At 36.2% G+C, this 25,485-nt stretch overlaps 1 protein-coding gene across 1 annotated transcript in view; it reads right to left on the minus strand.

The window, feature by feature from the left end:
• The window catches only part of MYO3A (myosin IIIA), a 203,225-nt gene that overhangs the window by 39,343 nt on the left and 138,397 nt on the right, over positions 1 to 25,485 (minus strand). Inside the window, exons 21-27 of the mRNA XM_081054812.1 lie at positions 23,875 to 24,004; positions 16,855 to 16,934; positions 16,321 to 16,398; positions 13,546 to 13,751; positions 6,324 to 6,435; positions 3,837 to 3,999; positions 2,150 to 2,273 (exon numbers count right to left, since the gene is read on the minus strand). Coding sequence (XP_080910938.1) covers positions 2,150 to 2,273; positions 3,837 to 3,999; positions 6,324 to 6,435; positions 13,546 to 13,751; positions 16,321 to 16,398; positions 16,855 to 16,934; positions 23,875 to 24,004 — 893 coding nt within the window. The remainder of the gene's footprint in view (positions 1 to 2,149; positions 2,274 to 3,836; positions 4,000 to 6,323; positions 6,436 to 13,545; positions 13,752 to 16,320; positions 16,399 to 16,854; positions 16,935 to 23,874; positions 24,005 to 25,485) is intronic.

The following is a 25,485-nucleotide window of genomic DNA, read 5'->3' on the forward strand; positions in this document are numbered from 1 at the left end:
CAAATGGGAGAAAATATTTGCAAATCACATATCTGATAAGGGGTTAATATTCCAAATATATAAAGAACTCAATATTAAAAAAATAAAACAACCCAATTTAAAAATGGGCAGATCCGAACAGACATTTTTCAAAGGAGACATACAAATGGCTGACCGGTACATGAAAAGATGCTCAACATCATTAATCGTCAGGGAAATGCAAATCAAAATCACAGTAAGTATCATCTCACACCTGTTAGAATGGCTATTATCAAAAAGACAACAGATAAGTGTTGATGAGGATATGGAAAAAAGGAAGTTCTTGTGCGCAGTTGGTGGAAATGTAAGTTGGTACAGCCACTATGGAAAACAGTATGGAGGTCCTCTAACACTTAAAAATAGAACTACCATGTTATCCAGCAATTCCACTTCTGGGTATTTATCCAAAGGAAATGAAACCATTATCTTGAAGAGATATCTGCACTCCCATGTTCACTGCACTATTATTCAGAATAGCCAAGATATGGAAACAACCTACGTGTCCATCAGTGGATGAATGGTATACGTGTACAATGGAGTATTGTTCTGCCATCAGAAAGAAGGGCATCCTGTCATCTGAGACAACATGATGGACCTTGATAGAATTATGCTAAGTGAAGTAAACCAAACAGACATAGACAGATACTGCATGGTATCACTTATATGTGGAATCTAAGAAAAGAAAAAGTCAAACTCACAGAAGCAGAAGTAGAAAAATGGTTGCCAAGGGTAGGGGGATGGGGGAAATAGGGACAGGTTGGTAAAAGGATACAGACTTTCAGCCATAAGATGAATAAGGTCTAGTGATCTCATGTATACCATGGTGACTATAGTTGATAATGCTGTAAGGTATAATTAAATATTGCTAAGAGAGTAGAATTTAAGTATTCTCACCAGATAATGAAAAAAAATAGATAACTATGTGAGGTGATGAATGTGTCATATAACGAGATGGGGAAATCCTTTCACAATGTATACATATATATTATCATCATGATATGTACTTTAAATACCTTACAATTTTATATGTCAATTACACCTGAATAAAACTTAAATTTTAAAAAAAGATGAATACGTTTTGGGGATCTAACATATACTATGGTGACTGCTAATATTATATACTTGAAAGTTGCTAAGAGAGTTCTTAAATGTTCTCAACACACACACACACACACACACACACACACACAAGACTGAGATGATGGAAATATTAACTGACCTTATTCCATCATTTCACAATATACATGTGTATTGAATCATCATACTGTACACCTTAAATGTACACAATGCTGTATATCAATTAAATCTCCATAAATTTGAAAAAAAGATAAGAGGCCTGGGGTTGGAGCTGGAATAATCTATCTTCCTAAAACACCACTTATTCATCTTTCAAACAATTCAAGCAAAATTGAGATATTTCCCCTTTCACTAATACCCCCAACCAAGGCAGAATTCCCTTCTCCATGTCCCCACTGCACTCTTTACACATTTTAATAGCAGAGTTAACTCATGTTACTAGAATCATGTATTTATTGATTGTATCTCTTTTCCATGATTCTGTGAGCAATTTGACTATAAGGATTTTGTCGCATTCATTTATATGTTCCCACTGCTTAGCATAAAGTCTACTGTATAAATGAATTCAGGTGGATCTGCTAATACGCATTTAGAAATATAGATATGGGAGTTCAAGAGGAAAAAGGACAAAGGTGCTATGCTTTAAAGATTAGATTACAATTTAGGAGCCAAATGGTATGCTGGTTATTAAAGCCACAGGAATGAATGAGAGCCCAGGGACAATATTTAGATGTAGAGAAGGATTTAAATACGGGAAGAGGAGAAGGAATTAGCAAAGGACACTCAGAATTAGGAGCAGAAATGTAGAGAGCAGTGTGGCAGAAGCCTAGGAAGAAAAACCTTTGAGACGGAAAGTGTGGTCATCAGTGTGAAATGCCAACGAACTCCTAAAAAGGGTAAAATATCTGGAAGTGGGCACTGGTGTTCACTGACATTTAATGTGTGGATAGTAGGAACTTGGTTGGGTATGAGAAAGACTGTGAACTTTATTTTGTGACTTTACAGATTTGAAAAATCTATAGTGTCAAAATGGTACATGATGACATTATTATACCTTTTATTTTCAAAGTTTTTCTTGTAGTCAAATTCCTGATGATGGGTCTGAATGGTTGTTACTGCTGTGTTTTTCATGTTAAGGATTTCTTTTCTTTGTTTCCTGACTAGATGTCCTCTTGCAGCTGGAACATATAAGGCCCACAGTAGTGTTAATCATAATAAATAAAAGAACATTACTTAAATGAGTAGAAACAAATGGTTTTTTGTCCATCAATGTCAAAGAAGAAAATGAAATGAAAGACTCCAAATAGAACAGGTTAATAAAAAGTATGGGGTTCATTAATGAGACTCTTTTAGATGACAAAGTATAGCAAGAAAATAATTAAACTACCTTTTGTATTAAGGAGGGTACTAAGATGAAACTGAAATGACAGAAATGAGTGAAGTTGATGAAAAAGACAAAATGTGCTAATTTGTTTAAAATCTGCTAATAATTATTTTATTTTTGCCATGTTAAGCTATTGATGGAGAAAGCCCCTATTATCTAAGTATATTTTTGGACCTTTTGGCCAATTATCCCCGGAGTCAGATATATTTCAGAATTCAGATTAAAACTTTTTTTTTTTTTTTTAGATTTTAGAAAGGTAATTCAGAGCAAATGACATATACTCTGTAAAACACTCCAAGGCCAGGGCAGCATTCCATAATCAACACGAATATTTCTGCAGAAAACACAATATTTTCACTAAGTGGGATAAAGAACTATAAATATTAGGTCATGTTTCACTTCCCAGTTATGAAAAACCATTTTGTCCCAGTGTTTTATAAATTTGGGAAGTGTGGATAAAGAGTTAGACCCTAAACTATAGGGTTGCCTTTTGATGTCCCAGTGAGAAGTTAAGGGCTTAAAACTCCAAAAGAGATGATAATGTATCATAGATCTACAGAACAGGGACGGGGCATGAATCTTTTGAATGTTAGTCAGCTATTCTGCCCACCACGTCAGTATTCTTCAGAACACAGGTTGCAAATCAATAGTGGATTATAAAATTGATTTAGTGGGCTAAATCTAGCATCCAAAAATGAAACGGAATAAACCAGAATAGAAAATATCAAAGTGCATGGTTTGCAGTATGTGTGTACAGAGTAAAATATATTTTTTACTGTAGATGTCCAGTCAAAATTTTTTTGAAAGATACTGTATTAAGCCATATTAAGTTTCATATGGAAGAATAGAAAGCAAAATCCAGTCTATGAGTACATTTTAATACAAATTTTTGAAATAGGATTATAAATATTATTTTCCTCCAGTTAATACGAAGAAACGAATGCCCTTTAAAATGAGATTTAATTAAGATGTCAAAAATTATGGCAAATGGAACCTCTGAAATAAAGTAGGAAAATTCTTATTGTCTAATGTATTATAGTAATATAATTCTTGAGATCTATAATTCAATCACTTATTGCATCTTGCACAATAGGTCAATTGTGATTCATTAATACTTGACAGAAAATTTAAAAATTAAATTATTTTACTTAAAACAAAACATTTATTCAAATATTGAAAGCGTCAATCACTAAAACAATCTAATTTACATTTAGCATAGACAAAGTAGCAAGGCAACAGAGTCTGGAATTAAACACAAAAGCTACATAAGAATTGGAGGTTTGAATATAAGCTTTGATTTTATGCCCATTTCTAAACATTATATTTTGCTATACTGTGAGATGGTCTGAGTAGTTACCTGACTGTAGTATTATAGCGCTCTCTTTCCTTTTCTCCTGTATTTTTTGGTACCTTCTTGAACCCAAGAATCCTCTGACACAGGCTTGAATCAGAATAAGCTTATCAATGGCTTCCTTTCGCATTAAATTTAACTGCTCCACATGATAATATTTAAGGAACACCTTGAAAGAATTGAAATAAAATACAAATAAAATTAAGAAACAAAGATGTGAAACAGTCATGTGCTATACTTTGAAGAATAGGTTATATTCTAAATCTTTTTAGATTTTGGAAAAGTACTATCCTTATTTTTTGCTTTTTTGAATAGATGTTGTTGTAGAAAAGAAGAAATAGAGTTTGACAATCACAGTAGTTTTGCAACAGGACTAGATTTTGTTGGATGGACCAAGAAGAGTGGAGGAGGTTGAGCTCTTGTATCAGTTTTAGTCTCATGTACTCTGAGCAAAGCTAAGTTTTATGCTTTTACTATTTTTTAAAAAAGATAATTTTATTTCCTAAATTTAAAAATCTCACTAATCTATTTGTAAGACAGAAAACAATTCTAGCTATAGTAGTTCATTGATTAAATGTTTATTGAGTTGTGTTATATGTACTCACCTGATTGGATACAAAGGTGAATGAAGTGGGGGTCCTGTCCTTCAGGGGCCTGAATACTGTCAGTGGAGGGAAAAAGGCAGAGAGAAGGTCCCAGGCAGAATGAACAACTTTCTCACTAGACCCAGTGGCCACCCGGGAGAAAGGAGGGCTGACTTTTGGTCATTTTAAAATCAAAATTAATTGGAATAACAGAGGAGCCTGAAGGTCCGGAGATGTTCTCATCTAAGAGTTTCCAACTTCCTCCAGGAAATAGGAAGGTTTTTTTTCCCTTCTTTTAATGGCTACATTTACTAAGGAAATTCACCTCAAAGAGAGTTTATTGAATCCACTAAGAGATTCACTTAAATTCAAATTGAACAGCTGAGTCACAAGACCTGGTAATCCTGACTAGAGTTCTCTCAGCATTCCGTTACTTAAAAGCGTGGCACCATAGGCAAACAGTTTAACATTACAGGTTTTGATTGAATTTAATTTTAATTTCTACAGCACTCTAGATGTTAATATATTTAGTCCATTCTACTGTTGACAATTCATTTAAAATTCAATCTGTTTAAAAAGGTCATCATTGTTTTTTTGTACAGCATTAGAAATGTTCCTATATTGAATACTTTTATCCATCTTAATGAGTTGGAAAAGGTGAAGTGGAAAAATACAAATAGCTTTAAAATGCTACTCAAATATCATGCAGAACTGGACCTGCAAAAGGCCTTTTTACAAATTAAAACTCCATTTGAAGTTACGCATGTGTTTCTGACCGTGAATCATGAGATTTCAGCCTGACGAAACTCATCTTTGTGAGCATCTAAAAGAAAGGGTATGAATAAAATACCCATCATTTTAGTGCTCAGAATTTCCCCTCACTAAATCTAAAGTAAATATAGATTAGTGAATATGTAGGACTCAGTGTAAGATAAACAATAAAACAAACTCCTTAAATTGTTACAGGACAAACTTCTCATCTGAACATAATGAAAATTCTCCCCCACACTTCCCACCTGCACGACACATCTAATATAAATTTCTTTGCAAATGTGGAAGTTTGTTTCAGTCTGCATCTATGGTGTGGCTGACTGGTTATTCTTGAGAGGTCAATTTATGAGTCCTTCTCTTTAGCTTTGCTCTTTTCTCCATGCTCCCCCCGTGATACACTTACTGCCCTAAGACCTGGTACGCTGTTTGTCTCCTTATCTCTATGTTGTAATACTCTGAGGGTATCTGAGCAGCCCAATGCATCCTTTCTCCAATTAGCCACCTGTTTTTCTTCCCCATTCAAAATTGGTTATGATTTTTTACTTTAATTCTCTAAGGGATCAAATAAACTAAGATCTCACATTTCTCAAATCTAACACATAAACATACCAATATCCAAATACATATAGTGAGTCTAGTAATATTGGTAAATTTCACTCCAGATAAAGATCACATTTACTACATACATACATACATACATACATACATACATACATACATATATATAGAGAGAAGCAGCTTTGAGAATTAGGAAATAAAAGAAAAACAACCCTACTTAAATCACTAAGATTCTCTACAGCTTTTGACTATATTTGGTGATGATAAAATAGAGAAAATATATCAGCCTGTTTTCAATAGTATTTGAAGTATACTCACTATAAATTTCATCCATTTTTAGGATAAATCTTCAAGATAAATTTTTCTTGAATTTCTTAAAAGAAACCTTTACGAGAGCCAAGTGTTTAATTTTATTGAAGAAAACTTTATGAATTTCTCAATTTACTTCCCCTATTTTAAGCTAAGATTCTGTAACATAAAAAGCTGTAACATTTTCAACCATTGTAAAATGTTATAATTCTCAGTAACTCCAACATACTTATTAACTTTTTTTTTCTTGAAAATTACATGAAAACCTTACTTTTGTTTTTCCAAGAGCCCAGTTATCCAGACCAGCTTTTTCCAAAATGGCGGCGCAGGTGTCAGGACTCACTGGTGGCTCCTCGCTCCACTTGTAGCAGAGAACATGGTACCTTCAAATGGACGAAAGGGCTGCTTAGTATTTCACAAAGGTCTAACATCTCACAGCCTGGTGGACTACTGATAGTTCCGTGCAGAGGGGGGAAGAGACTCCCCAGATTTAACATAGGGAATCCTGTAGGCACTGTCCGAACAACTCTGGCATAGGCTGCATTCCAGAAGGACACAAATCCAGACCAGTCCATTTGTGTAAATTTGAGCATTGTTTTTTCAGTTTAGTGACTACTTTTCAACACTTAACAATGAACCTCCCCCCCACTCCCCCACAAAAACTCTGTCTCTCAAAACAAAAGAAAAATTAACTGGGTATTTTTTAAAAAGTAACCTTTCTCTGGGCACTAAAAACAGTATCGCAATGGCTGGAAGCAGAGGGAACAATTTTATTCTTTTTTTTCTTTTACCTTCACAAAAACATTAGAAGCTGATCTTAAAATTGGAATGAAGGAGTTTAATTCTACACAAACTTCCCACTACTGTATATACACCTTCTATCATTGTTTTTCCTTGAGTTACACTGTCTCTTCCTGGAGCTTTTCTCTATTGGTTTAATACATCAATAATTGAGGAGAGCAAGTGATTAAGGGGTGAATGAAGGAGAGATGTGAATGAGGTCACAAGCTATTCAGGCTGAGTACAAAGTCTAATGGAGGAAAGGGGAAGGAAAACCAGTTTACACCGGTCAATAATCTTGCACAAAAAGTCAGATTTCTAGAGTTTTCAAACATTCTTATTTTTATTTAATTTCTTGATGCAAGATTAACCTGAGAGTCCAGAGGAGACAAAGCAGCACGTTTTGGTAGGTTCTGAATTTCAAAACAGAGGTCATGCTGTGTAGGAGACCGAGGTAGAAAAGTAAAGGGTACCATACTGAGAGTCATCTTTGGACACAACATGGAACCTCTTTAAGTATCAACTTCCTCATCTGAAAATGAGCTCGTAGATAAATCTCTAAAAAATAACATAGCCCAGCTCCACCAAGTTTCATTCCATTAAATCTGCAGATGAACCAGTTTCTGTTAGGCTCTTGGAGAATTCTGGCCTAGAATAGTCTAGAAAGAAGTGGATGCTCATAGCTTTTACTGTTTGTGCAAATAGCCTCAGGGAATGCCCATCAGCCTCCCTCCACCTACCAGGCCTGCCTGCTTCAGGATTCAACTTGCTCATGGAAAGACATACTGTGACCTGAGTAGCTACTCTGGTCTGTTAGCCTACCAACCATCTCCTTTGTAGATCCAGCCAGGATCTCACAGTTCATCACGTGAGCCACCCTTAGTGAGCTCCCTCTCATTCTCTGTTGCCCATGCTCTGCAAACATGTGAACATGGACTGTCCAATCATCTGGTTCCCTGCTGTCGGGAAGGCTTCAGGGCACTGCCAGAGAAGACCACATTCGTGACAGTGTGCACCCTCCGAATGTGCAGTTTCCTCATTTAGCTGGGTTCACACAATGCTCAGAATCCTTACTGGGCCGTGGTCATGTCCTCACTCCATGCCCACAAGGGCAATTTAATCCCTCCTGCCCCCTCCCAACCTCCCAGCAGCCCTGCCCTCTGAACCCTTCTCAGCAGATAAGCTGTCTACTATTTTACTAGAGACCATTATTCATCTACCCATTATCAATTCTTCCCTCCTTCAGAGGAGGAGATAGCCACTGTCCCCGTACATGGGTTCTAGATGCCACCTCTTCCTCCTCTTCTCTTCTGTACATTTTCAATCTCTTTTCTCTCTTCTGGCTCCTCCCATTTAGTACTAAAAAAAAACCCCTAAGTCTCTGTCATCTGAAATGATTCTGTATCTCCCACTGGCTTTATAGATAAGTTGAAAAATTGTTTTAAAAAACTGTCTATTTCTCTACTTCCCATCACTCTTCAACTCCTGGAATTTTATTGAATCACATAGTAATAAGGACTCTTTATTTAATCACACATGATCTTTTAGTGATGAAATCTAGTTGTTTCCCTTCCCCATCATAAGTGTTTTTTCTGCAGTACTTGATATTGTTGACCACTCTGTCTTCTGTCTTGAGAGTGTCCCCAAGGATCCCATCTTACTTTGTACCCCTGCTTCTCTTCCCCTGCTGTCTCCCTGACATGCTCCATAGTTAGACTTGCTACTTAAATGCTAGTGTTCTACAATGTTCCATCTCTTTCTAAGCTCTCTCCATAGGTGTCTTGTTTACACGCATGGTTCTGACTATTCCCTGGTTGTGAGGATACTTAAATGTACATTTTCAGCCCTGTTTACATAAACTCTAAACACATTACTTCTGACTGCCTACTCTACATCCCACCTGGTTATCCCACAGACATTCCAAACACAGCAAACTGCATCATCTTTTCTTTCCTCTGCTAGTTCCTGTCTCTGTGAGTGATATCATCACTCTTTAAAAGGTAGTAAATCTAGAAATCTGTGTGTCATTCTAGAGTCTTCCCTAGGCTTCAGTGTACCCAACAGACTTAAAAGTCTCTCTGGAACCCACTTCTTTCTCCCCATTCCTATTGCTGTTACCTTAAACTTACTTACCACTTCTCACCTTGACTTCTATAATTTCCTCCCCACTTGTGTCCATCTTTACTCCCTTCTACCCTCCCTAAGACAACTTGCACACTCCATCTGAATTATCTTAGAATGAAAATCTGATCACATTCTTTTCTGACTATGAAGTCTCCCGTTATTTCCCAGGTTCTAAGCTGGGATGGCAAAATCAGGTGTTTTCAAAGTCTGGGTAGGTAACATAAACATGTTAGCTGGGAAGCAGTGGACATGCAGGAAATGGAGAAGTCACGCCTGCTGAAAAGCAGTCATTTAAAATTGGTTGCCCCATATGATGACTAATCTGAATGCTCCTTCCTGCTCTGCTTGCCTGCCTGCCTTTCCAGCCTCATGTCCTGCAATTTTCCATGGACATCTTGAGCTCCAGTCATAAGAGTTATTTAAAATTATGCCAAAGGGCCATGCTTGCTCATGCCTCCCTGCCTTTGTATGTTATTCTCTATGACTGCATGTCCTCTCTTCCTTACTCCTTGTGCCGTGTGCTCTGCTGCCAAACCTGTTCATACCAGTCGCACTTGAGGAGACATTATTTAAATAAATATCAGGTAAATTGGTGAAATACGAGTGAGGGGAGCCAGAGAATTGTTTCTACAAAACTGTATCAAATGTGTTGCTGAGACTTCATAAAGACATGTTCTAAACAACTATGGAATTGAACATAGATGAAGCTATAACGGGGTTGAGGTGGTTGTTTCTCAAGTATCTTTCACTTCAAGAAATATTAACTAGAAATCCTATATAAGAGATTATGGATAGATTAGGTAAGAAAGAGTCAATAAACTCTGATTAGTGGACTTTTATTCAAAGAAAATAAATGAAGCCTATATCAAAAGATTGAAAAATGAACAGATGCTCACGTTCTAAGTTAAAATACACTTATAGTACAGATTTCTATATTATTTTTATGATTCTCTGCTTTATCTGAATTTCTGCTATAATCTAAGAAGTCTTCCCCTTTGCTCTTCCACCATCCCTACTTCAAGCTCTGCGCATACTTTTATTAAAAATATCCACTGTTCTTTCAACAAATATTTACTGAGCACCTACTACACATCAGGTACCCTTATAAGTGCTGGGGACAGGGCAGTGAACACTGCAGACCAACACGCTTGCCTCCCGGAGTTTACATTACATTGTAGGATAATGTAGATAATTAGATCCCCGTTACCACAACTAGTCTGAGTTTCTAAAGGTCAGAGGCTCTTTCATTAATCTTTGGATTAAGATTTGGGATAATCTTTTCTCAAGGACTGGAACATAGTGGGTGCTCAATTAAATGCTTGTTGAATGACTAGTGAACTGTCTCTGGGACTTTGCTCTGGAAATCAACATCTAAGTGAATCAGATGTGTTTACAGAGAAAGGCCCAGACCCATGCTTTGTTGTACCCCTTGGTTTAAGGACTTGTTTTAAAGCCAACATGCAGACTTTTGGTTTGTTGCTTATGGGTTAGCTTCATGATTTAAATTATGGGATTGAAGACTACAGCACTGAACATAATAAGTAATTTTGGGATCTTGGCGCTGAGACAAAAATTATAATGAAAATAATTATAGCTGATATGTGTTGTTGACATTTGGTTCTATCAATAAACTTCATATGTATTATTATGTTTAATGAGCATAGCCACATAATAAAGTATATGCTATTATCATAATTTCTATTTGCAAATGAGAGAATGAAGTTTGAAGATTTCAGAACTCAAGTAACTTTGAACAGGACACATATTTGGTAAGTGGCGGAATTGGGATTCCAACCAGGGTTTTCTGAGTTCGAAACATGTGTAGTCCTCTATACAACTGCCTTTCATAAGTTCTGGTTGTATTAGAGCTCTGGTAGCTAAACCACTCTATCTAGGTGCCTTGTGGGAAAATGGAGCTAATTTCAGACGTTTCTTAGTACAAGGGTTCTTCTGAAATAACTACTGTAAAACCCGTGTCATGTGCAAAGTAAGTTAATGTTGTGTCTCTTAAGATTATGTCTTTGTCACAAAGCAAGTGTTTCTCCACAACGGAACAAAGGGGCTGATGAATTTTGCATCATATGTACAAGGAGGGTTGGTCAAAGGCTAAGGCAGGACACAGGAGGCTCACTTCGTCCTATTTACACCTCCACGGAGCCTTTGCAATTGTTCTGCCTCCCGAAGAGTCTATGTCAATTTGATGGCAGCTTTCAAATTAGTGACAGAGCAAAGGTTTAGCCTTTTATTTCTGGACCTTCCTATGTGCAGAACCACTAGCTATTCCCATGTTCTCTATAAACTTAGTTTGTTTCCCCTCCTCATGTATCATGTAGTAATTTGCTATTCTTTAATAACATGGGACTTCGAAATACATTTAAAAATTTATTCTCACTTCTGACCCTCTAAATAAGTGACTTTCAACTACATCATCATCAGGGAAATATGCTCAGCTCTCTTTATGGTCCATAGTGTAAAACCATAGATAATTTTGAAATTATAAAAAATTAGTCTGGCATTCAAGGCCATATTTTTAACCTGATCAGTTTTCCCATCTTATCTCATCTTATCTTCTATTACTTCTGTCACTCTACTAATATATACTCTACCACTCCAATCTAATCCAAGACTCTGGCTTTTGGCACACCAACCTGTACACTGAGAAAGCCCCTTCCTGTCTTTCCACAAACCATGCCCTCCATCTGATCCCAGTTTGGGCCTCCTTTCTTGATACCCTCTTAGCAGCCCTGCTGGAGATAATCCTTCTCTCCCGATTTCTTATACTGTGGACACCATTCCCTTGGATCTTGGTGTTTGTTACTTTGCACTGCTTATTAACTTTCCATGTCTATGGCTCTGATTATTTTAACTGGATTGTTCATTCTTGAGGATCAAGCCTGCATTTGCAAGTTTTAAAATTCAGTATTTCCTACAGTGATTAGCATGGTGCTTATACATAAAAAAGTCACTAAAATATAAGGATACTTCTAATAATATTATGTTAATGTTACTTATATTAATATTTAAGCAAGTTAAAAATCTACTCTTCTCCTAAAAAATGTAAAGTATAATGAAGTCAAATTTTAACTTGAAATTTGAAACTCCTCTGTATCTAGTACTTTTGAGTTACCCGCTTTAATGTACAGAATGGAGAATTTACCTATTGCTCAATAAGAAATTATAATATTTTTTATTTCTTAGCTTTGGTTATAAAATTGGGTCTGTTGTGTGAGAAGTGACGTCAGTGATTTGATGCTGGCTCTATTTCTGCACTCTAAAAGTTGAAGTTTTAAAGTCTGTCAAACTACTATAAAGGATTTTCCAATACACACATCACCATATTTATGTAATTTTGCTCTCCATCATGAAAAAGCAGTATGGTTTTCCTCATTTCAAGGCACTCCAAATGAATACCTTTCTTTTCTTTCCTAAATCTCTAAAGAAAAAAATAATTAGGAAGTACTAAGAATTGCTGAAAGTATGAAAATTTACAAAAAGAGTTAGAATACTTATTCCATTTACTAAAGGTCTTGGTTACACACAGTAAAAGAATGCTTGAGATAAGACATGACAATGTTTTTTGTTGTTGTTGTTGTCTTTGTGGGGGGAGGGAGTTAAGAGATCACAGTGCCTTGTGCAATCACTAAACTTTGTTTTGTTCTTAATACTAATTTACATACTCTGAAAAAAGCCAGAGGATGTTACATATGGAGAATCCCTCAATTGCTAGGTTTCACCTGAAAATTGTAATAGACTTCTCTTTTGAAGGTTGAAACTTCAAATTTAATGGGTATAGAAGTCATAGAATTGACAAACATCAGAAACATGAGCATTTCAAATATTGAATACATAAGATATTGAACCTCTATATCACTACTGTGTTACTTAATATATTTTATAGCTTAATTCATTTAACATCAATCTCAAATATCAGAAAGGACCCCTTATCCCCAATTGATTCTTTACAGGTTCTAAATCATCTTTAGAAACGACATCTCATTTGATTCTTATAAGAATTCTATCAGGTAGTCATGGCAGTTTCATTAGATGAGGAAAATGAGGTTCTGTATAGGCCGGGCTTTCTCCGCCTCAGCACTGTTAACATTTTAGGCTGGATAATTATTTGCTGCAGTGGGTTGTCCTGTGCCTTTTCAGATATTCTCTGCCCCCACCTCCTCCACCCACATCCTACCAGTTGTGACAACCCAAAATGTCTCCAGACATTAACATATGTCCTTTGAGGAGCAAAATACCCGCTCACTGAGAATCACTGGTCTAGGCCGTGGTCACACAGGAAGTGACAGAACTTGGACAAGAAACAGATATGTCAGTACAGAATCTCAGGCCTCTTGGTCACGCTGCCTGTGACGTGTATCCTATGCTGCCACTCGCTGGATCTCCCAGTTGACAAGAGAAACTTCCAGCCCAGTTCACAGTTACCTTTTCTTTCAATACATAATCCTTTGCGTGGACAAAATGCCTCCTTCCTTGAACACTTAAGTTATTCTCGTCCCTGTTTGGGTTCCTATAATTCTCCTGAATAATTTTTTTATATAAACTGCACATGGAAATTTAAAAAGAAATCCACATACCGCTTTATAAAGTTAGCAAAGAGTATCCGATGTGAGTATCCTAGCCTTCGAATTCTTGCTGTTTCCAGAATTCCTGTGTAGCGAAGCTGTAGCAGAACTTTTTCTTTGTCATATTTTCTGGCCTGACGTTCATTATTTGGTTTGATGCAACGGACAAAATGAGGTTGGCCCATCACCATTTTAGATAACAAATCCATCAGGGAATACTATAAGGTGCAACAAAAATAAATTTCCCAGTGTAACATACAAAAACTTATGAGCTTGTAGGTCTTTTTATTACGAGAAAAAAAATCTGAAAACTGAACGTTACACATGTTCACATTAATTCACAGTAAATGGAGGAAAACCTGTATTAGTAAAAATTTTATTTCTATTTTAAAAAATAGAGATTTACTCATAAAAATGTAGAGGCAATAACTAGGAACTTAACTAGTCAAAGGTTGCCTATAAATTCTAAAGGCAACTTTAATAGACTGATAAAATTATTTTTGATATAGATTGTAAAGAATCATATCCTCTCAGGGAAAATCGCCAACTTACAATAATTAGGTATACAATCTGGCTTCCTGCTTATACTAATGATTTCCTTCTCCAACTCTTTCTTCATAGAAAGAATGAAGAGTAAACACTCTAACCTGTCAGTATCATTTCCTAGTTTAAAATAAGGACTGAGAAGTTAACGTAGTTTAATATACGGGACATAGTTACAGAAATAAGCAAATCTGTTAAGTACTCTAATCTGCTCTGGTTTGACAATTTTCTTATTTATTTTAGAGTTTTTAATATCACACAGATGTGAAAATGGTTTTTCAGCAACACCTTATTAAAACAGTGCCTGATTTGCTAAGCATAATTAACTAAGCCAATTAACTAAGTATAACATATTAGGATAATCATAATTCAACTAAAAGTGGAATCCCAGAAAACTAGTATGTCAGAGACGTACCAGGATTACAATTTGTTGGCCAGGTAATAAATGTCTGGACACTGACAGCTGTTGGCTGCTGGGTCTCTTTCTTTTTCTTTTCTGAGGTGATATCTCATTGTGGTTTTAATGTGTGTTACTTTTCTTTTTTCATTTAAAATTTTTTGGGGTGACAATGGTTAGTAAAATTACATAGGTTTCAAGTGTACAATTCTGTAATACATCATCTATATATCACATAGATGAGGGTAAACGGGGTCAAATATGTGGTGACGGAAAGAGAACTGGCTCTGTTTGGGTCTCTTTTTGTGTTGGAAATACAAAAGCCCACAGTTACAAGCGCGTGCAAACCAAAGGCTGGAATTGGGTAACTGACACAGCACTGGATTTGCATGGCTTCCTCTTGGGCACTGTGTCTCAGATGTGATCTTCTTCAAACAGCTGGGTCTGTCACTTTGGAGCCCTTTTGCATTACTTTTATCAGTGAATCATCATTCCTTTAGTCATGCAAACATCTGCCAGGCACTGCGATTCTGAAGTGTATACACATCTGTTGGCAAGCTGAGCAAGAGCTTACTGACATTTAGGCATTGGTTTCTCTCAGAGGCCAATGCAGAGCATTTCACTGTGTTCACTGTTCTCTGCAGAGTGAAAATATTTTAAAAAATACATTGCATACTACATGGAATTATCTTCTATCTTTTCACTTCAGCCTAAGGAGTAAAACAATTTTATGAACTCAGTTTAAATGTATACACAGTATTTGATGTTAACAACAGCTGTACGGTAATGGTTTGGGTATCTCACTTAAAGAAAAGAAAATAATCTGGCTGTAAATATTGTCGGTGATTCATCTGTGCTGCAGTCCTGATGGATTGGGAACGTGTTTAGCAGCAAATGTGAGATAGTAAGCATATAAATAAATATATTAGGTGCTACTCAAAGTTGATTTAATATACATTGTCTGCTATGAGATTAGGACTTGAAAAACATTTTGATAAACTACCCAGCTATTTTTAAAAGGATTTCATGATTCTGTTAAGGAACTGGGTTTATTCACTGAGCACTCATAGGAAATTTAACCCAATTTCCTCCCTTTCCCTACATTAAATTAACTATTAATAATTTCCAAGGTTTTGGTGGTATTTTCTCCATTTTCACTGGCTGGTTAATAGGATTTTATCAGAGAAGATAAATAAGAACTGGGACCAATAACGAGGGCAGAGTCCTCCAGAGCAAAGAGACAATAAAGCTTTTCTCTTCTTTCCTTTCTCCACACTGTGCAAGGAGGAAAGGTCACCTTGATCCAATGCTAAGGACACAGTGACTCACTTCCTTGGCATGTTACTGTGTTTCTCTGGTTCCTTCTCCTTGCTCCATTCCTACACCAGTTCTATTTTTCTTTTGAGGTTTTCAGCTTGTCTATGTGCAGGAAGACATGGAATGTAGATGGATGCTCGACCTGGTCCCCTTTATCTATCCAACAGTTATTCAGGAGTGGGAAGGAGCATTGTTAATTATAATAGCATCAAATCAAAAACCTTTTTAAGTTCTATTTTGGTGGAAATGCATTTGGCTCTAAGGACAAATTTTAATGCAGGTATAGACCTCCATTAAGAACAACTCAGTATACAATAATTTTACAGGTGAAATATACCCAGTAAACCAACGCACAGATTTTTGTCAGTATCGTCTAATATAGCCTCTATCTAACAAATAGTAAATGAAACACAATAAAAATTCTCTTTTGCTAATAGCACTCTGATATCTGTTACTAGCTTTTGATCTATCACTCCCATTTAGGACAGATAACATCCTCAAACACAACACATCATAATGTAATGTCTTACTCTAAAATATGATGCAACTGTTTGTGTTTTCATGTTGGTTGTCTCTCTGGCATGACGTGTGGCTTCTGCAGTTTCACCCTAAGACCAAGGAAGGACAGTGATGCTTCAGTACTGATTGTACTTTATGATCTACAGGGAGCAGGTAGAATTTTCCTTCAGGCTATCATAGTCCATGCATTCAAATACATAAAGCAACAAAATGTTATTGGTATTGTTACTTCAAGGTAATTGTTTTGTCAACTCCTTGTAATTTGAATTGGTCTTACATAGAATGTGAATACCTCTGACCTTAGCTAATATAGTTTCAGTTGGTCTTACTGTAACATAAATTAAGAGTTAGGAATATAATAAGAAATGCATGATTATTTTAGTGACTAGCAGTAATATGAATATAACATAAACAGCTGTTTAAGCAGAAAAAAGATCAAAGGAAAAAAACTAAGGAAAAGGCTATTTACTTTTAGGAGCACACAAATATTGCCATTGTAAAGGTAGATTTTTAGACTCACTGCCATGAAAAATGCATTTTCTTACCTTTGTCAGGTTGATTGACTTTTCTGACATTCTCATTTGATAGTTTATTATATTTTTAGTTTTAGAATGTGGCAGATTTCCTATGGGAATTTAGACACAAAATTAATATACATTTTTAGAATCCTTAATGACTAAAAGATTTTCCCAATTTACTTACATGTTAAAATAAACATTGTGAATTCCACAGTATTCAAACTTACATGCTTGGCTAACTACTTACTGAGAAACTTAGAGATAAAGTGTGATATTATGTGAAAATTTACAACAAGATTTTAATTCAGACAAAAATCCAGCTTGGAGAATAGAAAAGATAGAGGTAAGTGTTGGATTTCCTTTTAATTATTTCAAGATATGGGGTGATAAGAGTCCTGCTGACACAGATCCTGCTCTGTAGGATCAGCCCCTGCACAAGAGATCGTCCACAGTAGTCACTGCCAGTCCTCACATCCAATCAGCCTGAGGGTCAATCCCTCCCACTGATGTGCAAAGAGCAACTACTGGCTCAACTACAACAGGAGGGCACACAAAACCCACACAAGGGACACACCTGGAGAACCCAGTTCTGGTGACCAGGAAGACTGTTCCACTGAGCCCCACAGCACACCTACTACATAAGGCCACTCTGCTAAAACTGGGAGACATAGGAACCCTACTTAATACATAGAAACAAACACAGGAAGGCAGCCAAAGAGGGGAGACAAAAAAACATATCCCAAATAAAAGAACAGAACAAAGCTCCAGAAAAAGAACTAAATAGAACAGGGACAAGTAATCTACCAGACACCGAGTTCCAAACACTGGTTATAAGGATGCTCAATGAACTTAGGGAGAACTTCAACAGACAGAGAGAAACCATAAAAACGGAGACAGAAAACAAAAAAGAACCAGTCAGAAATAAAGAATACAATAAGAAATGAAGAACACATTACAGGGAATCAATAGTAGACGCAGTGAAGCAGAGGATCAAATCAGTGTTTAGAAGATGAGGTAGCATAAAACACCCAATCACAACAGAAAAAAGGAAAAAGAATCCAAAAAACTGAGGAGTTTAAAGTGGCCTCTGGGACAACATAAAGCATACCAACATTAGCATTATAGGGGTACCAGAGGAGAAGAGAGAGAGAAAGGAATTGAAAACCTATTTGAAGAAATAATGACAGAAAACTTCCCTAACCTGGTGAGAAAATAGATACACAAGCCCAGGAAATGCAGAGTCCCAAATAAGATGAACCCAAACAGGCCCACACGAAGACACACAATTAAAATGCCAAAGGTTAAATACAAAGAGAGAATCTTAAAAGCAGCAAGAGAAAAGATAAGTTAGTTACCTACAAGGGAGTTCCCTAAGACAATCAGCTGATTTTTCAACAGAAACTTTGCAAGCCAGAAGGGATTGGCACGACGTATTCAAAGTGATGAAAAGTAAGGACTTACAACTAAGATTTCTCTACACAGAAGAGCTATCATTAGAATCGAAGGACAGATAAAGAACTTCCCAGACAAGAATAAGCTAAAGGAGTTCATCACCACCAAACCAGTATTAGAAGGAATCTGAGAGGCTTCTTTAAGATGAAAAAAATAAAAAAATATGAATAATAAATGACAATAACTATATACCTATGAACAATTACTTCAATGTAAACGGATTAAATGCTCCAATCAAAAGATAAGATGGCTGGGCCGGCCCGGTGGCTCAGGCGGTTAGAGCTCCATGCTCCTAACTCTGAAGGCTGCCAGTTTGATTCCCACATGGGCCAGTGGGCTCTCAACCACAAGGTTGCCAGTTCAATTCCTCGAGTCCCGCAAGGGATGGTGGGCTCCGCCCCCTGCAACTAAGATTGAACAGGGCACCTTGAGCTGAGCTGCTGCTAAGCTCCCAGATGGCTCAGTTTGTTGGAGAGCGTCCTCTCAACCACAAGGTTGCCAGTTCGACTCCCCTCCCGCAAGGGATCGTGGGCTTCACCCCCTGCAACTATCATCGGCAACTGGACTTGGAGCTGAGCTGTGCCCTCGACAACTAAGACTGAAAAGACAACTACTTGAAGCTGAACGGCACCCTCCACAACTAAGATTGAAAGGACAACAACTTGACTTGGAAAAAAGTCCTGGAAGTACACACTGTTCCCCCAATAAAGTCCTGTTCTCCCTCACCAATAAAAAATCTTTAAAAAAAGAAAAAAAGAAAAAGAAAAAAAAGATAGGATGGCTGAATGGATACGAAAACAAGACCCTTACATATGCTGCCTATACTCACTTCAGATTGGACACACACAGACTGAAAGTAAAGGGATGAAAAAAGATATTTCACGAAAATGGAAACAAAAAGCGGGAGAAGGAATACTTATACCATACAAAATAGACTTGAAAATAAAGACTATAACAAGAGACAAAGAAGGACTTTGTAATCCCACTTCAGGGTATTTATCTGAAGAAACCCAAAATGCTACTTTGAGGGACATGCTCACCCATATGTTCACTGAAGCATTATTTACGAGGTGTGATCAAACAATATGGTGAATGTTTAAATAAAAAAAAAATTATTACAGTAAAAGATACATTGCCATTAATCCCCCTCAAAATACTCCTCTCGCTTCGATCACACTTATCCCATCGTTCTTGCCACTTTTGGAAACATTCCTGGAGGTCCTTTTTCTTGAGAGTCTTTAATGCACTGTCGTGGCTGCCTCGATGTCTTGAATCATTTTGACTTTGGGGAAGAGCCAGAAGTCAAAGGGTACCAGATCCGGTGAATAAGGTGAATGAGGGCACACTGTAATGTTTTTATTTGACAGAAATTGCTGTATACCAGAAGTGATGTGTGACACAGACTGTTGGCATGATGGAGGACGATTTATGGCACACTTTAAAACACACCTTCTGTTAACTGTACTCATACCTAACTGATTGCACCTGACAAGCTGAAACTTATCACGTACTGTTACTAATGTTTGATACGCCACTTCCGGTATTGAAGATCCCTGCCTTTCTGTTGAATGGCACTTGGCAGCAGCATTCACCAAATTTTGTGATCACAATGGAAAGGCTCCCTGTCACACATTGCTTCTGATATGGCAAGTTCTATCCAATAAAAACATTACAATGTGTCCTCATCTACCTTATTCACTGGATCTGGCACTGGGGACTTCTGGCTGTTCCCCAAAGTCAAAATGACCATGAAAGCTAAATGTTTTGAATTGATTCGGGATTTTGAGGCAGACACGACAGCGCAACTAAAGACACTCATGGAAGAGGACTTCCAGAATTGCTTCAGAAAGTGGCAAGAATGATGAAACAAGTGGTTTGAAGCAAGGCAGAGTATTTTGAGGGGGATTAATGGCAATGTGTCTTTTACTGTAATAATTTTTTTTAAACATTCACTGTATTTGTTGATCACATTCGTACAACAGCCAAGATATGAAAGAAACCTGGGTGTTCCCGAATGGATGAATGGATAAAGAAGAGATGGTACACATAGGCAATAGAATATTACTCAGCCATAAAAATGAATGAAATCTTGGCATCTGCAATAACATGGGTGGACCTAGAGGGTATTGTGCTAAGTGTAGTAATCAGATAGCAAAAGACAAATGTCATATGATTTCACTTATAAGTGGAATCTAAAGAACAAAATAAACAAACAAATGAAATAGAAACAAACTCATAGATACAGAGAATGTTTTGATGGTTGCCAGATGGGAGGGGCCTTGGGGTAGGTGAAAAAGAGGAAGAGATTAAGAAGTACACATTAGTTGTTACACAGTAGTCATGGGAATGTAGGGTATAGCATAAGGAATATAGTCAATAATATTGTAATAACTAGGTATGGAGTCAGATGGGAACTAAATTTATTGGTGTGATAGATGGGAGGAGGGTTGGGGGCAGGGTGAAAAAGGTGAAGGGATAAGAAATACAAATTCATGGGTATGTGAAGTAAAGCATAGGGAATATAGTCAATAATATGGTAATAGCTAGGTGTAGTGACAGGTGGGTATTAGTCGGGGGGGGGTGTCACTTCGTAAATTACATAATGTCTAACCACAATGCTGTACACCTGAAATTAGTATTAAATAATATTGACTGTCAACTGTAATTGAAAAATTAAAAAAGAGGGGAAGATAAAGTGGAATAAGAGGTTCAAAGTTCCAGGCATAAAACAAATTAAGTCTTGGGGATGTAATGTACAGCACAAGAAATATAGTCAATAATGTTGTGATAGTGTGGTACAGTGTCAGATGGTTGCTGGAGCTGTCATGTGATCACTTCTTTAGTATAGGGAATATAATCAAAATATGGTAATAACTATATGTAATGCCAGGTGGGTACTGTTGAGTAACTATGATGTACACCTGAAATGAATATAATATTGTATATTAGCCATATTCTGAGAAAAATCTTTAAGAAAAAGACTTGTAACTAATCCGTATGAGTGTCTATATTAGAAAAGAAGAAATGTTTTTCTTAACTCATTGACTTAAAGTTTTTACTTTAGAAATCAGAAAAATGACAGAATACCCAAAGTAAACAGGAGAAAGGAGGCAATAAAGATAAAAGCAAAAAACAAAACAAAATCTACAAAATCAAAAGTAAAGCCAATAGAGAAAATCAATGAAAGCATAAGCTGGTTCTTGATATATATACATATGTATATATATATATATATGTATATATATATATATATATATATATATTAGGAATATATATATTCCTAATATATATATTGAGAATATATATATTGAGAATATATATATATGTGTGTATATATATATATATATATATATATATATATATATATTAGGAATGACAGTGTTAACTTCAAGATGTACAGACATTAAAAGGATAAGGAAATATTATAATCAACTTTATGTCAATAAATTTGTTTACATAGATGAGTAGACAAATTCTTAAAAGACACAACCTACTAAAACTTATTCAAAAAAATTAGATATCTTAAATAACTTTATATTTATTAAAGTAATTGAATTCGTAGTCAGAAATGTTCTCACTAAAAGCCCTTCAGGCCCAGGTGGCTTCACTGGTAAATTCTACAAAGCAGTTTAAAAATAAAGTAATACTTATTTTACTTTTACTGAAAATTGAAGAGCAGGCAATACATATCAGTTCATTCTACGAGGCCAGTATTACTTTGATTCCAAAATCAGAAAAAAAATTAGAAGAAAAGAAAACTATAGTTCAATGTCTCTCATGAACATAGATACGAAAATTCTTAACAAAATGTTAGTGAACTGAATCAGGCAATACATAAAATGTCCAATGCATCATGACCATGTCAGGTTTTTCCCAGGAATGAGAAGTTGGTATAACATTTAAAAAATCTGTCAATGTAACTCACCATATTTATAGAAAGAAAAACAAATATGCATATCTGATAAAAACTCAGCAAACTAGGACTACAGAGTCCTTCTTCCATCTATGCAAAACCTACAGCTGACATCATAGTTAATGGGGAAAACTGAATGCTTTTTCTCCAAGATCAGGTAAACGGCAAGAATGTTCAGTCTTGCCACTGTATCCAACACTGCTTTGGTGACTCTAGCCAGTGTAACCAGGCAAGATGAAGAAATCAAATCTGAACAGAATGGAAAAGTAAAGGCAAATTGTTCACAGGTGATCTGACCATCTATGTAGGACATCTTATAGAATTTATTGAAAAACCTATCCTAATAAATGACTATAGCAACATTGCAAGGCAAAAGATCAATATACAAAAATCAACTGGATTTCTATATGCTAACAACACACAGAACTTGAATTAAAAATGATCATTTGTAATAGCTTAAAAATGTGATATACTAGCAGATAATTTGAAAAAAGATGTGCAAGACTTGGGCACTGAAAACTACAAAATATTGCTGAGAGAAATTAAGGAAGACCTAACTAAATGGAGAGCTATATTGTGCTTTCTGATTGGAAGACAATATTGTCTTCCAATATTGTAAAGATATCATTTCTTCTAAAACTAATCTAATAGCTTCAGCACATCCCACTCAGATTCTCAGCAGGATTTCTGGTAGAAGTTGACAAGCTCATTCTAAAAGTTATGTGGAAAATCAAAGGAATTATAGTCACCTAAACAACTCTGAAGAAGAACTAAGTTGGGTAACTTACACTACCTGATTTCAAGATTTTTTATAAAGCTACTGTAATCAAGAAGTGTGGTATTGGCATAAAGATAGACAAACACCAGTGATACAAGTACACAGTAGAGAGTCTAGAAATAGACCTATACATATATAATCAATTGATTTTCAATGCCAAAGAAATTCAACGTGGAAAAGAACAATCTTTTCAATGAACTGTGATAGAACAATTGGATAGAGGTAGGGAGGAGTGTAGGGAAAGATTACAAAGGATCACGAGGAAACATCATTTGGGGGTGGTGAATAGGTTCATTATTGATTGTGGTGATGGTTTTATAGGTGTTTATGTATGCCAAAAATTCATCATATTTTACTGTCTAAAATAGGTGCTATTTATTTATTGTACATAATTCCATCTCAATAAAACTATAAAAAAAAGAAATGCAGAGAACAATTTTAAATTCCAATTAAAAAAAACAACCTAAACTACATTTTTTTTTTTTACTTAAAAGAAAATGCAAGAATGTATATGGTTGGGTTGAACAAAGGCACGTGAGGTTTTAATCAATAATGTAGAGCTCACTAAACCTGTAGAACCCCAAAGAACCATCCAAAAGCTGCCCACTCCTGAAACAGCAGGCAATTCTGAACTCTTTGGAGGTAAGTATATTCTTCTAATGAGTAGCTAGGATACTACCATATTTTCTGGTGAGTGCTTCACACTTTTATGAAAACCTAGCTTGTTTATATTTTACTATTTTCTTCACATGATCTAGGCAAAGCATATTAATAATTGCATATTAAGTGAGCCAAAAAAAAACAGCATGAAAAACTGAGAATTATACTCATGAAAATCACTGTCAGAAACTACTTGGTTGGGCCTGAAAATCCTTCTCATTTAGAGGAAAATGTCTGAGCTTACCAGTTTTTGTCAGAGGATGGTTGACTAGTTGCCGAATGACACTGTTTTCTGATGACCTCAAAAGTAGCACAATATCAGTTGGAAGAGTGTCTCTATTTTTAGCTAAGAATCCACTTGCATTATAGAGGACCTGTTGATAAAGTATGCTATAAGCATGATCACAATTAATATCATGGTCAACTGTCATTATCATCATCATCAATAAATTTATGGAGAGCTTACTCTGTGCTGAGTGACAGATATACAAAGATTTATAAAGGTAGTCCCTTACAACTTTGTTGGAAAAGCAAACCTCTCCAGGTTTACAGTAAATCTTGTCAGAGAAAAATTTGTGTGTCACTGATTTTACTTGGTTGAAATGATAAAAGAAGTTTGATTTATCCCATTATGTTGGAAATTTAGTGTGTTTCCTGTCTCTATTTGGAGGGTTGGAGGTGGTATAAAGGAAGCACACTGGGGCCACCCAGGTAACTCATTTCTATGATAATTGATTCACCACAGAGAATTGGCCATTATAGGGTTTTGTCTCACTACGAATGTGGTCCAAGTGCACTGTGGGTGTTTATGTTTCTGGAACTTCTAAATAATTTTAGGACTTTCTAAAGCTCACTGTAACCCAAAGACTTCTGATGATCCAATATGGTTGTTGTTATGAACAGAACTGTGTCCCTACAAAATTAATATGTTGAATCCTTACCCTCCAATGTGACTGTATTTGGAGATAAGCCCCTTAAGGAGGTATTTAAGGTTAAATGAGGTCATAAGGGTGGGACCCTAATGCCACAGGACTGATGTCTTCATGAGAATAGGAAGATGGGACATGAACCAGGGATTGATCTGTCTTTACACCCATTTGTACACAGAGAAAAGGGGATATGAGGACACAGGGAGACGGTGGCCATCTGCAAGCCATGAAGAGAGGCCTCACCAGACACCAACCCCGCTGGCACCTTGGTCTTGGACTTCTACTCTCCAGAACTCTGAATAACTTTCTGCTGTTTAAGTCACCCTGCCTGTGGTATTTTTGTTATGGCAGCCCAAGCAGACTAATACAATTGTTAAAAACTGGATAAAATGATCATAGGCAATTATTAATAGGTGTTTTAAGGGAGGCTTATTTGGAAAATCATGTGCTGAAAATAATGAGAGAGGCTATAACTATAATATTTAAGGTAGATTTTTTTTTTTAATGACAAAAGTCTGTGGAATATTGAAGTTTGTGGAATATAGTTTTAATAAATTAGAATGCTCAGGGTTCTGTGTTATTTTATGTATTTCTAATTCATTGCATTCTTTCTTGATTTTATCCTCCAATATTTATAACATCATTGTGAGTGAATGACATGTTATTCTCTTCAGAAGAGAAGGAAGGCATCCGCTGGGTGTCAAGGTTTGCTCTGGTGTGGAAATGTGTATCTGTCAATGCATAAACATTTCTTTCTCTAACTACGTAACAGTCCATTAGCCAATTCCATCCACCTAGGTTAGCTCTGCTATCTGACCATACCTCCAGCCTGCCACCTCCTCTTGTTGGGAGGGAGGAGAGACAAAGGCTGCAGTGGAGAGGGAAGCACCTGAAGTCTGAAAAAGGCAGTTTATATTATAAGGGTC

The sequence above is a fragment of the Rhinolophus hipposideros genome (genome assembly GCF_964194185.1).
Source record: "Rhinolophus hipposideros genome assembly, chromosome: 1".
Classification (NCBI taxonomy): domain Eukaryota; kingdom Metazoa; phylum Chordata; class Mammalia; order Chiroptera; family Rhinolophidae; genus Rhinolophus; species Rhinolophus hipposideros.